Genomic DNA, 12170 nt, shown 5'->3' on the forward strand with positions numbered 1-12170 from the left:
GGGCCTGTTAACATTGGGACATCTCACTGCAGTCCACTGTGGTTGATATGCTCCTTTTTCTAGCTAAGATGCTCTTCTTTGTAGGCTGGCTGACTTGTATAACACACAGTAGCCTTTGTATGGATGCCAGTGGGCACAGGTCCACCTACGGAGTTGGTGATGTTCTCTGACAGAGGAATTTCATTAACATTAATATGCACATCATTTATTGTTTTGCTATGGAATATCACATTGCTTATTATTTGTATTGTTGTGGCACAGAGGGGGCTCCAGTTATGGATCCCGGCCATGGATCACAGCTAGGCACTGTATAAATACATAAGAAAAATATGATCCCTGCCTCAAATAGCTGATAGGCCAATAAGTTCAGTGCAGTATGTGATACTCTTCAGTCTCCATGGTAAATTATTGTGATTTTGTTTTAGTAAACCAATTCTCCAGCTTTAGATTTAAGGCAAAATTCATTGTATTCTGATTTTTATATCCTCAGGCATATTTTGCATCTTTAAGAGTCAGTAAACTATCAGTTACATTCTCCTTAATTTGTACTTCCAGTTGGCTTCTAATTTAGTTGTCAACTTTCTTACAGCTAACTCATATTCAGTCTACACTTCCAAGAACTTTCAGCCTCAAAAAATGGACTTTTAAGGAATCTTTTTTCAAACTGAGCATTTTAAGTTGAACCACTGTATGAACTCTTGCAAGGGGAGTAAATACATTTCTAGTAAGATAGCAATGGACAAGATGGCAGGGGTAGGAGAATAGCCATAATCCAGATTTCCTGACAGTATCAAGTTTTACTTTTTCTGTCAGGCAATTAAAAAAAAAAAAAAAAGACCCACATCATATCTATACAGGGGCAGGTGCCAGAGGTGTTTCCTATTCTGAGTCATGGTCCAGGTTTTTATAATGTGCTCATCACTATGGTATCAGGATAGAGGTGGACCCAGTAGAGCTCATGCCACTTTCCCTCAAAATTCCTTAAACCGCTACTCCTGTAGGTATTTAATTCACCCTGTCAGCTGCTTTTCTCAGCATCTGATTCTTATCTGGGTGTCTTGAACTTGGGATATCAGAGCTATGGAATTCACCTAGGAGTACATAATTCTTTATCACTCAGCAGCACCCCTGCTGGAGTGGCACTTCCAACCAACCCTCAGGAGCTGAAAAGTGAACCAGACACTGGAATATTGAATCCATAAAGGTTTTATTGAGTTGTAATGAAAATAAAAGCAAGGTCAACTCAGAGCAGGGTCTTGCCACAGGATATAGAGCAGAAATGTCATACCACCACTTCCTGTTCTCCCTAATCTGATAATAAAAGTATTAGTTGTGCGGCTTTGCACAATGAGTAAAAAGATCATTAGATTTTCATTACTCCTCATGGTAGGTAGGTTTTGTTTCTGGACCTGTCAACTTTCTTAATTTTGGTGGCTGATTTACATAGAAGCACTGGTGAGTTGTGGTAAGCTGTGGAAAGTATGCTGTAAACTGTGTGCAAAACACCACGTTCCACATGTACAACTGATTCCTCAGATTTCTTTATATTACCTTCTCCCTCCCCTTGGTAGTACCAATCACTGAGAAAAACATTAAAAGACAGAAAAGTGTCAAGTTTTAGAAATAACCATTCCATGTTTTTTTAAAAAGTGTTTTTCCCCAAATTCTATTAATTATTTTTCTATACATTCTACTTCATTTACTCCTTTTTTTTTGTTTGAATTAGGAGGTTCTTTAGTGAACACAAGCAAAAAACCTCACAACACCTGTGTAGATGAGATCTGTGCTCTTACTAGTTAGCATGTTCAAGTTACTTAAATTTTGCATCTCACAACAGCCCCATGTAAGTATTCTCTCTACTTTAAAGATAGGGAAAAGTGACATGAAGAAGCACAGTGGCTGTCCAAAGACATAAACAAAGGGTCTGTCTACACTTCGAGCTGGCAATGTAATTCTAAGCTTGTGGAGACACACCGTGCTAGCTCAATGAGAGTTCGCATGCTTAAAACCAGAGAGGGTAGCCCCTGCCACTGCTCACATCACTGCAGCTACGTTCTATTTTTAAGTGCGCTAGCTCAATAAGAGGGAGCACTAGAATGGCTCCTTGAGCTGGGAATGACATCTCCAGGTGGAAGTGTAGACACATATCCAAAGAGTCAGAGCTGAGATTAGCATTAGGGACTTCCCAATTCTAATCCTGTACCTACACTATTCCTCTTTCTGATTCCGGGAGGGATGGAGGAAGGAAGGGATAGTTTATAAATATGAAACACTTCATGGTTTTTATCCATAAATCTCAAAGTGTATTATATCCACCAGCTGGAGAAACTGAACAGTAAAGTTCAACGACTTACCCTGGATCACACAGCAGGTCACATAACCAGTTTCCTGACTCCCACTCCTGTGCCTAGTCATTGGCCCACACTGTTCCACTTAGATCTTTCATCCCTGAAGAATCCTACCTCCGTTCTTCTCTGCTGTGATTCCCCACTCTGACCATCACAGAGCCTACCTTTAACACCAATCAACACAGCTCTTTCACTAGGCAGGTGTGGGTCACTGTTGGGAGAGAAAAGGCAAAGACAGAGCACACTGCCTCTCTTTAGCACTGTCTGAAGAAGAATAGAGCAGGACTTAGACACACACATTACAATTAGATTTTGAGTTGCTGATATACATTACAGCATTATACACATCAATAAGTGTTTTTAGCACAAACCACAGTGACACCTAGTGTGAAGGCCACGGTTGCAGACCTTTGTTATGGTCAGTACTGTCTTTAATGACATCCAATCACACTGAGTGGTTTTGTAGGCCCATGTGTAAACACTGAAATAAATAAATAGCAGCACAGTTCCAATAATGCATTATAAAGATCCACTCCTGAATTTTTTCCAATGTTATAAAATTAGGAATTTAATAAATTAAAACTTTTTTTTCATTCAGTAATCAGGAAATAATTCCATCTGTCAAACACACAGGTCCATTCTGTACCACAGAAAACCCCATTACCACAAAGTTCTGAAGCAATTCAGGGACAGCTTCAGATTTTACCATTTAATTGCTTGGGCTGTACTGAAATGCAGCCATTCAAACCTGCAGTTCACAGCTTAACTCAAAAGAACTTTGAATACCTTCATCAGGCATCAAGAGCTCTGACAGTTTTTCATTTCCACTATGTAAGTTCTCAGCTCAGAAGAGCTCAGTGTCCAGGTTTTATGGATCAGAACTAGAGTCAGCACCACCAACCAGGTCTTCATTGGGGAGAGGAAGAAAGCCAGAGTTCCATAGGTCCGTTGCAGGAAGTAACAGGAATAGATTTGCCAGGCCAGCAGGAGCAGCATGGTTAGGTGGATTGGCACAGCCAGGAAGTGCCTGACATGACGGATATGAGAGCAGAAGCTATGCCCCTGGCATCGTAGCAACAGGCACCAGCACAGGTAAGCCATCAAAGGTAAGTTAAAAAATATCATCTGGAAAGGAAAGCAGAAAGAAATGAGAAGTTAAATGTGTCAGGAATGTTATACTGAGCAAGTCAGACCATGGGAAGATACAGGAGGGCACAATAACTATCCCATGGACTGGTCTAGTAGCCAGCAATAGCGTTCCAGAGGGTATAATTCCTGGAGTTAGATTCTTCCACAGAGACTGTTCGTGACAGGGAATATTGGGAAGGCATTAAACTCAGACTGGTGAAAGTATGAGTTTATCTATTTAACAGTGAAACCTACTGACCAATTTGAAGGGTTTGCAAAAAATCTTAACCACTCAGTCCTCCTTGGCTGGAGCATGGCTCAAGTGTGATGCATTGCACCAAGAGGAAGTGGAAAATCCTTGCTTCCAACTGGTGTACAGAAGAGTCAAAGGAAAATTAAACAGAGGGAAGGAAAAGAAAGAAAAGGTTGAGAGAGAGACGCAGCATTGCTTTTCCTTTCTGCTCCCTCCCTAAGGCAGAGAAGAGGTAGCGTGAATTAATGATTGCTAACAGGAAGCCAAGATTTACTGATGATATTTAAGAAGGAAAACAAAGGAGCATCAATAAGTCAAAACTTCACAAGGGAGTGGGCAAAAATTGATAGAACTCCTCAATGAATGTTCCCCCTTTTAACATTTGGAGTTTTTTCTTGCCAGTTCTAAACCTTGTTCCTTCCTCCACTTTATCTGGCATGAATTATTTGGATGTGTTACGTGTGTTGAAATATCACCTCTATAATACAGCTAACTAACACTAAGGCAGTAGCAGCTACTCTACTAGATACCAGTTAAAACTGCATTCTGCGTCACATCCACTCTCCCTAGGACCCAGAAGTGTGCATACCCCCATGCACATTTCATCTGAAAATTTTAATCTGTTGTCTAGGATTCCTGTTGTCCAACTACACTTTGAAACAGAGCAACAGGTCCACTGGTCTTCCAAATGGAACCAGAAGCCTGTTGAAGGATTCTGTTTTCTTCTGTGGATGAAAGAGGCCAAGGAAGAGGAAGCTGAAGGGAAGAAAAAAGGACTGTAAATTAACCAATGGCCAAAGACTGAAAAAAAAATAGAATTTAAAAATTAAAAAGAAAGCAAATAAAGTTGAGTTTCTGGAAAAACACTTGGGTAGATGTTCTGTTGAGTTTTGTAGAGGGAAACCCATTCCTTTGCATACTATGCTGCCAAGCATATCTTTTCCATAGTGTTTTTAGTCCCTAAGAAGTTATGTTGTCAGAGGAGGGAAAGGTGAGCTTTCAAATGCTCTTCTAGAAATTCTAATGGCTAGCTGTTTCTGTGTCATGCATGAGTTTCAGCACTGACACACATTGAAAAAGAGATGCGGGAGTTTTAAGAGTCCCCCTTCGGCAAATACTTGAGGGCAAGGGCAGGGGGACAAAATTGGGGGTCTGGTGTGACAATTTCTAGGACTCTGATACTGTAAAGGGAAAGGGAGGAAGGAAAATACTTAACTCTAATGAAAGAAATCCTACCTCACACCTGAAGCATAGAAATTTTTTTTTCTAATGATCAGGAAAGGAGGAGCAGCACTGATATAATTAGCTAAACAAACCAACTAGGAAACAATGAACCTTGTTGGCAAAATAGAGGAAATAAGAGCACCAACACATTAAGGATGTTTTCCTAAAAGATACGCTCTAGGAATTATTTTGGGGAAGTTCTATGGCCTGTGTTAAAAAGCCTTCTATCTATCCTTAATCTGACATCCAGGTTATAATGCCACCTCTCCTGCAGTATCTCAAATGGCCTCCATATTTGTCAGGCAGAAAGCTCCAGGCTTAGCTCACATTTTTAACTCTTTGACTCCAGGACAACAGATTTCCTGACAGATATCACACTGTCAATAAAGATATGCCCTATAAAACACCTATGTTGAATTGGCTATACAGACAAAGAACAGAAACTACTAAACGTGCTCCATTTAACCTACCAAATTCCACTTAAACTGTGGTCTCAGTTTGAAAGATCAGAGTCTTGACCACCATATCGTCACTTCTCCCATTTGCCACAACCCTCCTCCTCCACTATTTCTAAAATTCAAAGATCTTGAACAAATCTCACAGTCTAAAGCAGCTTGCCAATGTTCATATCTAAATTCTCACCTGTAAAATTCCAACCACGAATGTCAAGCTGCCTTGCAGGAAATGTCCACCAACAATTACCCCAAAGGAAAAACAGATGCCCATCTGGCCATCTATCACCTCGCCAATAAACCAAGGTCCTGTAGGGGAGGAAATAATTTCAATAGCAATAGTAAATACAATAAGAGATGACTTACTCCACCAGCCCAAAGCATGAGCTAATATTAGGAAAACTACTTGTTTGTCTAGTGAATCACTTTAGAATAAACACCATGTATTGAGCCTGATAAACATTCCTGAGTGAAACTAACAAAGCATAGTGCATCAACTGATGCCACCTGACACCCTGCAATGAAAATATTTTTATATAAATCTAATCTCTAACAATTCTGATACCACACAGAACATTTTGCTGCAGGTAGAAATGGTGTATCCATAGAAACTATCCTTCTGAAACACAGATCTTTCACCAGGGTTACAGTGTGTTTATGCACTAGTCTTTCACATCTTGATTTAAATCTGGCTTGGGTTACAAATGAAAGTGAGCTTGGCACACTCAGTTTTAGTGGATGTTTATCTGTGTTACAAAAGTCACCATATAATTTGGTACCATGTTCTTAGGGAAAGACCAGACTCAGTAAGCAGGGTGTTTTGAGGTCAAAGCTGAGGTGCCTTCGTAAGCTATAATGTGAAATAGACATGCCATATGCTCACACTTTGCCAAGCCATTTATTATTTAAAAGAATAAGTGAGCCCTGAGTTAAACAAAGTGAATTTGTTTTAAATGTTCACAGAATAATTTTAGACTACAAAGTCATGACATTCTAAGTTTGGAATATATTGTACAAGAATTTTTAAAGTCACAACACAACTTTGTAATCCACCTAACTTCTTTATTTTATATATAATCTAAAGTTTTTATTGAGAAACCTCTGAACACCTCTGCACATTTTAAAAATTACAGTTTACATCCTCTAGTATTCTAAGCTACATACCCAGAGCTGTATACAAACTCAGTATCAGAACAGAGTAATAGAAGGTGTTTGTTTTGCTCAAGACGTGAAGTGAAAAGGAGGTCAGCATTACTAATCCTGGGGGTCCTGAATGAAGGAAGCAGTTGAGAAAAATTATTAATTCGGAGCATAAAGGATACATATAAAATGTGTCTGTTTAAAACAAATCTACACATTGTTTAAACAGAATATATAAAATAAGAAAAATAAATTAACAGAATATTGAGTAAGTTTTGAGCACCAACACAACAGAATAAACAGGCAGCTTCTCTAAGAACATAAGAATGATCATAGTGGGTTGGACCAATGGTCCAGCTAGCCCAGTATCCTGTCTTCTGACAGTGGTCAGTGCCAGATGCTTCAGATGGAATGAACAGAACAGGCAATTATGAGTGATCCATCTCTTGTCATCCAGTCTCAGCTTCTGGCAGTTGGAGGTTTAGGAACACCAGGAGCATGTGGTTGTTGTCCCCATCCTGGCTAATAACTATTGGTGGACCTATTCTTCATTAATTTATCTAATTCTTTTTTGAATCCAGTTATATTTTTGGCCTTCACAATATACCCTGGCAATTAGCTCCACAGCTTAACTATACATTGTGTGAAGAAATACTTCCTTTTCATTGTTTTAAACCTGCCGCCTATTAATATCAACAGGTAACCCCTTGTTCTTGTGTTATGTGAAGGTGTAAATAACACTTCCCTAATCACTTTCTCCATACAATCCATGATTTTACAGACCTCTATCATATCCCCCCCTTCAGTCATATGGACCATTCATTTGTACCCTTTGTTTCCTATCTTTTAACCAGTTACTGATCCATGAGAGGACTTTCCCTCTTATCCCATTACTGCTTAGTTTGCTTAGGAGCCTGTGATGAGGGACCTTGTCAAAGGCTTTCTGAAAGTCCAAGAACTTTATATCAATTGGATCACCTTTGTTCATATGCTTGTTGACCCCCTCGAAGAATTCTAATAGATTGGTGAGGCATGATTTCCCTTTATAAAAGCCATATTGACTCTTCCCCCAACGTATTGTGTTTATCTGTGTGTCTGATAATTCTGTTCTTTACTGTAGTTTCAACCAATTTGCCTGGTCCTGAAGTTAGGTTCACTGGCCTGTAATTGCCAGAATCGCCTCTAAAGCCTATTTAAAAAAATCGGCATTACATTAGCTATCCTCCAGTCATCTGTGCAGAGGCTGATTTAAGTGACAGATTACATACCAGGTAGTAGTTCCCCAATTTCACATACGAGTTCCTTCAGAACTCTTGGGTGAATACCATCTGGTCCTGGACTTATTACTGTTAGTTTATTACTTTGTTCTAAAACAGGTGGGCAAACTACGGCCCGCGGGCTGGATCCGGCCTGCCAGACGTTTTAATCCCACCCTTGAGCTCCCGCTGGGGAGCGGATCTGGGGCTTGCCCCACTCTGATATGCCAGCCGGAGAGCAGGGTCGGGGGCCGCACCACACGGCTCCCAGAAACAGCAGCATGTCCCCCCTCCAGCTCCTATGCGTAGGGGCAGTCAGCTGGCTCTGCTCTGCACGCTGCCCCCATCCCAAGTGCCGTCCCTGCAGCTCCCATTGGCCGGGAACCACACCCAATGGGAGCTGCGGGGGCGGCACCTGCGGACGGGGCAGCACGCAAAGCCCCCTGGCCGCGCCTCCGCGTAGGAGCTAGAGGGGGGACATGCCGCTGCTTCCAGGAGCCGCTTGAGGTAAGTGCCGCCCAGAGCCTGCACCCCTCTCCTGGGGTCATGTAGTAATTTTTATTGTCAGAAGGGGATCGTGGTGCAATGAAGTTTGAGAATCCCTTGACTAGACCATATTTTATTTGACATATCAGAGGTTCTTTCAGCCCTCTTGGAAACAAAATGGCAGCTTCAAGGGACTGAATCAAGCTGAGAGGCGCTACATGCAAAGCTTGCACAGTGAACAGTAGTATAATTATTATTAGGGTTTTTTTTTTTTTGCTGTCTTGATGGCACAGGATAAAATAGTGAATAGAGAGTGGGAAAAAATCAAAATCCTCTTAAAAAATACAGACAAAACACTGGCTCTTACCTTTGAGTGTTGGCTTTCTAAGGTACCTGAAAATAAGAAGCAAGGTGATCTGAACCAGAACAGTCAGCCCAAACAGTATTCGAGCCTGAAAACAAGCACAATTATTCCAATAAATCAAAACTTTAAATGGTAGCTATCTTCTTAGTACAGCTGTGTGAAAGTGAGAAAAATAAATGGTTTAATTAAAACAGGTATTTTGAGATTCCTGGTGCCATCACATTTAAAAGTAACAATGAGACTTCAGAAACAGGGGAACTTGAGAAAAGTCAGTAAATTCAGGTTAGTTCTGGTTTCTATCAGAAATACTTTCATAGTGAAACAACACTGACTGTGGTAATACATTTATAATAATTTGCAAATTAGTACAGCAGTTGTAAGAACTACCAGTAATTAAGTTTCCGTATCAAAGCAAAATGGAAGAGGAATTTTGCAGTCAGTTTCATTGGGTTTCCAAGCTATTGGTATCACACACATGCCTTGCTTTCATCAATAAACACAAAAATCAAAATTAAATTAAAATATACTTCACATAGGAAGACACTTATCACCATATACATTTTCAGATTGCTGTGCTGATTAAAACTACAGTTTTCTTTTAAGTGACTATGGTGAACATCAGAGTTACAAATTTAGAGAACTAATATCAGAGTTTTGAGAAAGTCACAGGTGCAACATAACGCTTCCTTCATACAATTCTATTAATACACATTAATTATAAGATTCCATCCTCCTGTTTATTCCAGTTCTGGTCCTTTGTAAGGATGAAATCCTGTACCTATTGAAATCAATGGGATTTTCTACTTTAATGGGCCCAGGATTTCACGTTTGGTCTTTAGCTTTGCTAAAGCCAAGCACAACATGAGCAGATGATGTACAAGTTCTTCCTATAATCCTGTTAGTGCACCTCTGTAGTAATCTATTTTCACTACTCTTCTTTAAATTTAGTTTGGCCTTCACTTTTATGCACTTGGTGGCTTCATTTTTGTATAACCGCTCCTACAAAATACATACCTAATTCATGCACAAAACATGCATGTGTGCAAAATGGACAGCTGTGGATGCAAATGTGAGGGTTTTTTGCATGTCTAAGCAGTGCATGTTCGTCTCTGATTGGTGCAACTTGGGAACTGAAGTCTGAAAAGATCTGTGAAGGTTCTTATATGGCCCCATCACTGTAATATCTGACCAACTCAAACATTAAATAATTTATTCTCAACGTGAGGTAGAAAAATGTCTCCGAAAGTCTCTAGAGGAAGAAAGCACGTATGACAGCTATTTTGGCTGAAAGCACCCACCAGGATGTAGTGGTCTGTAAGGAGAATGAGAGATGACAAGAAGCCAAATCTAAGAGAGAGGTTTTCATTCACAGCAAATGTATGACCTTGAGTGCTGCTCTTCCCAATGGCATCCTGGTTGGGAATAAAACAGAGAAGTAATCAGATGTAAATTGTGCCAAACAAGTGTCTTTCAAACCACTTTCCAGAATAATTCAAAATTTCAGGTTAAGGCTCCTGGCTAGGATCGCTAACTTCTTTGGAAAGATCTGATTAGTCTGCACGCAGATTGCTGTACTAAATACATATTATTGCACAGGTATATTCTTTTTAGGTGAATTATGACAATATAGTTTTATGTTGCAAGTAAATGTTTGGCCCTGAGTTTATAATCAGGAACTGTTGCATGGGAAAGGGACCCTTTCAGAGACTCAGCAACTTGTGGAAGGGGGCTACCTTCAGCCATCAGTTTTTGGTTTTTGCACACTCAACTCTGAAGACCCTCACCTCTGAAACAAGTCTGGGAGCCATGTTGTGTTCCATTTTTGGTATTTTCTTTAACTAAATTGTAATTGCTGCACTCTCAACTATAAACCAGAGTATGGTAATGCATTTTCTTCCCACTACTGCTAGTATATTTATTCAACATAATTCCATGAGTTTTGTTTGTACATTTGTAGCACTGAGAACCTGTCTCCCAGGACATAATAAATAGGATATTTATCAAATTGTCAGGAGTATGTAGTATGTTTTATATTATAAGTGTGATCACAAAGATTTAAACTTTGAACAGTCCCATAAACTTGTGAATATTAAATATTAGACAAATTAGAAAAAATTATGAGTATTCACATTTTCTCCAGGTAAATAATCAGAGTTAAAACCTGACCCCTCTGCTCCTCCACTGGGATATTAGCTTTTCAGAGTATTCAGTTACTGGATGTGTTAGTGATGTATGACTGGAGAGGACTGGAAGTTCATTTTTATACAGCCCCATCCTATTAAAATGGTGGTAAATGCATATATTCGCACACTGTACTACTGGTAGAGAGCCAGTCCCACTCAACCCTACTTACATGTTATCTCGTTTTTGTGCTGCTGCATGTGTGTGATGGGGCACACAGGTCCCACACTGGCAAGGAGGAGGGTAAATGAAGGCTTGACGACCCACTTGGCCCCACCCAACTACACTTGCAGCAGATATCAGCTGTGGAGGTGGGAGTTAAAAGGAGAAGGTCCAGCTCAGTTCACAACTGGCCAGGAAGAATAGAGTTTGGCTTGTCCCATACTGAGGGAAGCTTGGTTTCAGCCAAGAGTCCGAGGCAGCTTGCTGCCTGGGCGAGTCTCCTGGTTGATGAGACAACAAGGCCCACGGAGACTGATCAAAAGGACAGAGTGCATGAAGACAAATCCTGCGTAGAAGGGTGAGGTGCTGCTGACGACTCATTGGGTGGTTTTGAGTTTGTAGCATTTCTTTATTTTTGGATGCAAGTATTGTGGAAAGGGAGAGGCTCAAGTGTGTTTGTCTTAGTTGAAGGGCTAAAGCACCATTGCAGTGGACGTCATGAGAGATGGCAACCAACTGTTGGAGATCCTGTGACAGAGTGAGTAGTGCCCTATAGAGCCACAAGGGGGCACAGTGGAAATGACCCCTGTAACAATGGTAGTTTTCCCGCTTCATTTGAGAAGAATCAGTTCTGAAATGTTAATGCTTTCTTTAGGAAGAAAAAATAAAAGGTTAAGAACAAGCTAGGATGCCCAACATTAACAGTACAGCAAGTTGACTACAGAAAAGCCTTACTGTCCTTATCTTGCTGTGTTACAAAGAGAGAAAGTTACATATATGGATGAGTACACTTACCCAAACCATTACAATTTCAGAATCTGAAGTATGACTCCCTTAAAGAAGAGAGTTTTTTGCCCTACAGAAATGCTGTCTGGCTAGGCTATGCATGGTCATGGTGAGACAGAAATTGACTTTCTCAATACTATTGATTTCTATGCATAAACGTATACAAAGATGGAAGAGTTTGCTCAGTTTCTATTAGAGCTTCTTAAAGGCACAGTACTAAACTACAGCTGCCAAAAGGAGAACTGTTCCTCACAATGTTATATTCAAACAACATAATGTTAATAACGATTTGGTGTTCTGTGATATAAAAAGCGTGTTAGGTGTTAGCCTTTGACAAATGTTTAGATCAATTCCAAACAAACAAACAATTTACTACAACTTCCTCTCCAA

At 40.2% G+C, this 12170-nt stretch overlaps 1 protein-coding gene across 2 annotated transcripts in view; it reads right to left on the reverse strand.

Annotated features, from left to right (window-relative positions):
* Nucleotides 1-1243: 1243 nt before the first annotated feature.
* Nucleotides 1244-12170, reverse strand: part of TMEM62 (transmembrane protein 62) — a 43257-nt gene continuing 32330 nt past the window's right edge. For both annotated transcript variants that reach the window (XM_024197471.1, XM_024197469.3), the window contains exons 10-14: nt 9950-10063; nt 8655-8739; nt 6570-6674; nt 5596-5714; nt 1244-3473 (exon numbers count right to left, since the gene is read on the reverse strand). In XM_024197471.1, the coding sequence (XP_024053239.1) occupies nt 3147-3473; nt 5596-5714; nt 6570-6674; nt 8655-8739; nt 9950-10063 (750 nt within the window). In that variant the 3' untranslated portion in view covers nt 1244-3146. The remainder of the gene's footprint in view (nt 3474-5595; nt 5715-6569; nt 6675-8654; nt 8740-9949; nt 10064-12170) is intronic.

Source organism: Terrapene carolina, unplaced genomic scaffold (genome assembly GCF_002925995.2).
Source record: "Terrapene carolina triunguis isolate 2854851 unplaced genomic scaffold, T_m_triunguis-2.0 Scaffold96, whole genome shotgun sequence".
Lineage (NCBI taxonomy): Eukaryota > Metazoa > Chordata > Testudines > Emydidae > Terrapene > Terrapene triunguis.